Source organism: Pollicipes pollicipes, unplaced genomic scaffold (assembly GCF_011947565.3).
Source record: "Pollicipes pollicipes isolate AB1234 unplaced genomic scaffold, Ppol_2.1 Scaffold_4002;HRSCAF=4701_pilon_pilon_pilon, whole genome shotgun sequence".
In the NCBI taxonomy this organism is placed as follows: Eukaryota; Metazoa; Arthropoda; class Thecostraca; order Pollicipedomorpha; family Pollicipedidae; genus Pollicipes; species Pollicipes pollicipes.
In genome coordinates, this window is record NW_023596420.1 from 24,353,278 (window position 1) to 24,357,451 (window position 4,174).

The window sequence follows — 4,174 nt, forward strand, 5'->3', positions numbered from 1 at the left end:
GCGGTCGATGATAGTAAATCCAGCCGCAGATCAAGCTCAAACGCGAGGCCACGGCAAGTTCCGAAGATGGAAGAAGACTACCTTTGTGATTGAACTATCACATTGTGTGGGTCAGGTGTACCTGCATTCTTCGCAGCAACAGCTATCCTGGCATGAATTAACTGACATTGTTTAAATGAACGTTTCGGTTGTGTGCATAATAACGCATGTTGCGGTGATAAAGAGGCTTTCGGTGATCCGCTGATTTCTTATTTCGCTGCTGGGCATAGACATTGTCATTTCTCGTCACATGATATGGCGTCACGCTGCTGGCGACAATTTTGTCCGCAGAAATTCGGTCGGCAAAAAAATGCACCTTTACCACCCCTACTCCAGTCAGTATTGGGGGTTCGCCCCCCCCCCCCCCGCCCCTTTGAAAGCATTCAAAGTGATACCCCTGCCAGCACTGCTCAAAATCCGAAGCACATGTACGCGAACGCGCTGCCATAAACCGAGCTCGAGTGTGGAGGGTGGAGAGTTACGTGCAACACAGAATTGGCCGCAGTTCTTCAAATAAGTAGCAGTGCGTAGTTTTGTGGGGCGCTTGCGTCACCCTTGTATGGGATTTTCCACCGGATATGCTTAAATTATTCCACATTTCAATATACGCGTGCCACCACTGAGGTGTGACGGTAGCATTGATGTAGCACATTTTGTAGTACAATTCTGTCACCTGCAGGAAATTTTCTCGATGGAAACTACCAAATTCGGAAGCATTTGGTGATGTAGCTTGCTCATGCAGCAAAAGGTCAATGTTCTGAAATATGCTCTACGCAGGCTCATGCTGCAAGCGTTAGATAGTACAGAACAATGTTCAGCTTTGTGTGCCGTCTGACTAACATGCTGTAATTTAATTCGATTTTACCATTTTGTCATTAATTACAAAACTGAACATTTTTGTCACCGATAGGTTGCGGTGCACAAAACAAGAGTGTTTGAAAAATGGTTTCGGTCGGTATCCGTGAGTGAGATCCAACGTGTTTGACAGGGCTGGTTCAGTTGCATAGATGAACATCCGAACAAACATCTTAGCCGCTGGTGCATTTGCATTTCTGGATCATTTACTGCGTATTCTTCGACGCTTGCTGCTTGTTGGAGCATGTTCAATTTACGGTAGAGAAGACAAAAATGATCTGCCAGTTTGACTAAGCCCATTTGATCTTGAGAGCAGTTGGACGACATCCGAAAACCAGGCGCGTTTTCCAGCATCTATGTTGTCATTAATACAACCCCTTGACGTGGTGTTATTCAATACTGGATGTTCGTCGTCGCGAGACGCATTTGGCAGGCCCAAAGAAGGTATCTAATGCTCCATTCATTGAATGGGTAAAGTCGGCATCCACAACAGGGACCGAGTGTCCCTCACAGTTCTGCTTCAGCACCTTCAACAAAAAAGGATGCTTTTCCGGCGCATATTCGTCTGACATGACACCGTTACAAAGAAGTTTTCAATGAGGGTGGGTTGTTGGCGTGTGGTGTGCAATGCACCAGCGTTTTGAGAACAGTCGTGATTTGTTTCTGCAGTCTGACTGAACGCATTTTGTTGTAATATTTCGGAGAAGAATTTTGCAAGATCGGGTTTTTTTACTTGCCTCTTGATTTTGGGAAATGTGAACATCGAACTCCTGCCAGCTTATCGACATCTGTCAACTTGATTCACGCGATGGGCTGTAGAACTTACAGAACTCGACAGCAAGTCGCTGGCCGATTATTTCTAGAATGCATCAACCGAACTATACCTGCAATAAAACACCATTGCAACAGAGCATTTCTCCGCGCGCGTGTGCAGAACACACGTTGAGGGCAGTGTTCCCTGAGATGTTTGCCAGTGATACGTCAGCTCGGCGGGCGGGCAGACCGACTCGTGTTCCCGGCCGAGCGTCTGCTGCGTCGCCGGCGGACCTCCCGCGGTCGGGTCGGCCGTCAAGGTCCTTAACGTCGGCACAGTAGCCCGGAGGGGCGCGTGCTCCTGCGCCCTCGCCCGCAGACACACCCCAACGGGGCGCGCCTGTGCGAGCGAGCCGGCGGTGTAAACCCGGCGCGGAGCGGCCGGTGTGGTTCGATCTCAGCTCGCCGCGGCCCCTCCATGCTTCGCCGAGTGGCGCTGGTGGTGGTGGTGGCGGCGCTGTGCGGCGGTTCGCCGCTGCTCCGGCTGGCCCCGCGACTCGGCTGGTCGGCCGCGGCGCCGCTCTCGGTCGCGCTCCAGCTGACCTCGGCCGAGCTGTCGCCGTCCGGGGTCAGCCCGCTGCCGGCCTGCGCGGCCGGGCACGCCGACCCGGCGCGGCCGGCCGCCAGCGTGCACCGGCTGCGGCCGGGCGACCTGGCTGTGGTGGCCGCCATCGGCGACAGCCTGTCGGCCGGCAGCGGCGCCCGGTCCTGGCTGATGGCGGACGTCGGCCGCGCCTACCGAGGCCACGCCTGGAGCGGCGGCGGCGCGACCGGCTCGCTCACGCTGCCTAACATCCTGCGCCGCTTCGCGCCAGGCCTGCGCGGCGCGGCGGCCGGCGCCGACGCGGCCGGCTTCAATCTGGCCGTGCCAGGCGCAGAGCACGACAGCTTGGTTCGCCAGGCAGCCGCGCTGCTGCGCCAGCTCCGCGACCATCCCGACGTCGACTTCAAGCGCGACTGGAAGCTGGTGACGGTCATGATCGGCGGCAACAACATCTGCCGCCAGTGCTGGCGTGCCGGCAGCGCCAGCTCCTCGGCACAGAGTCACGTGAGGGCGCTGCGCTCGGCGCTGGACCTGTTGCACAGCCAGCTGCCGCGCGCCTTCGTCAACCTGGTGCCGGTGGTGGACATGAGTCAGCTGCAGCGTGTGAAGCGTGACCCGTTCTGCCAGGCAGCGCTGGCGGTTCTATGTCCGTGTCTGGCCGGCGGCCGGCGGCAGAACGAGGTACGCGCCCTGGTGCGCCAGTACCAGCGTGCTGCGCTCCGTCTGCTGGAGACGGGCCGCTACGACACGCGCGACGACTTCACGGTGGTTGAGCAGCCGTTCACCGTGCATGGGGCGATCCCGACGCGGCGCGGCGTGGTCGACCCGGCCTTCCTCGCCGTCGACTGTTTCCACCCGAGCGTCTGGGGTCACGAGTACCTGGCCAAGATGCTGTGGAACAGCATGCTGACCCCGCTTGCGGAGAAAGTGGAGCAGGGCCGAAACAGCTCCGATCAGATCAAGTGCCCCGACCCCGAGCACCCGTTCCTCCCAACGAGGAAAAATTCGCCGAACGTCAGCAGTGCCGCGTTGTAAATATACATCAGCTATTGTTGGTCTGTGTTCAGCCCACGAGCAGCGGTCCCCTACGAGTGGAGCATACGGGGCGCCGCAACTGCCCGCCACCAGTAGGAAGCTGAGCCAAAATAAAGCGTAGAATCACAAACCGACAAAAAATCGACAAACCAAAAAAGCACAAAAAATAAACGTAAAAATGCCGTCATTTAAGTGTGAGTGTGTGAAGGGGGAGGGGCGGCATGCATGTATGCGCATGTGCATGCATTTGTGGCATCCGAAGCAACTCTTAAAATTGCACGTTAACTATGCTCCAACTCTCATTACAACAACGGCACCCCTGTGGACCGGCGGACAGCGGCGTACGCACACAACCTCTGGGGGCACGTGTCCTCCCATTTTACCACATTGATAACATTTAGTTAACATCTATGAGACGAAATTATTGATGACTCAAAATGCTATGAAGACACGTAAAGATCCAATCAAGAACAGGCGGCGTTCTATACGATACGCGCAATATTGCGCGCCACCGCCGCGCGCTAAATTTAGTTTTCAGTGAAACTCTGGTTGTGCCTCCTCTGCTATTGTGAAATACTGTGTAACCGGGATCGTAATCGTAACCTTGCGAAATCCGCGCACGTGACCGCGCCAGATTTGCCCTGGTGTGCGCTGATTTGACCCACTGATTGGCCTTACGCTAGGTAGCTATATTAACCCCATGTAGTTTTGTAGCATTAGATTGACATGGAGAGTAACATGAGCGACCCGCCATTAGCCATACCTGGTACCAAATACTTTCATTTCCTCCACTTTTAAGGTATTCTTATGTGTCGTAGCTCCTTACCACTAACCTGGAAAGAACTATACTTCTGCGTTATCCTTGCCTCTTTGTTGGCGACTTTCATA

General features: G+C 55.1%; 1 protein-coding gene across 1 annotated transcript; it reads left to right on the forward strand.

Moving 5' to 3' along the window:
- Positions 1 to 2,350: 2,350 nt before the first annotated feature.
- Positions 2,351 to 3,286, forward strand: LOC119094263 (phospholipase B1, membrane-associated-like; the record flags this gene model as incomplete). Its single annotated transcript, XM_037217338.1, has 2 exons — positions 2,351 to 2,712; positions 2,794 to 3,286. Coding segments are annotated over 2 exons (855 nt in total), but the record flags the coding sequence as incomplete, so codon positions are not given.
- Positions 3,287 to 4,174: the final 888 nt, after the last annotated feature.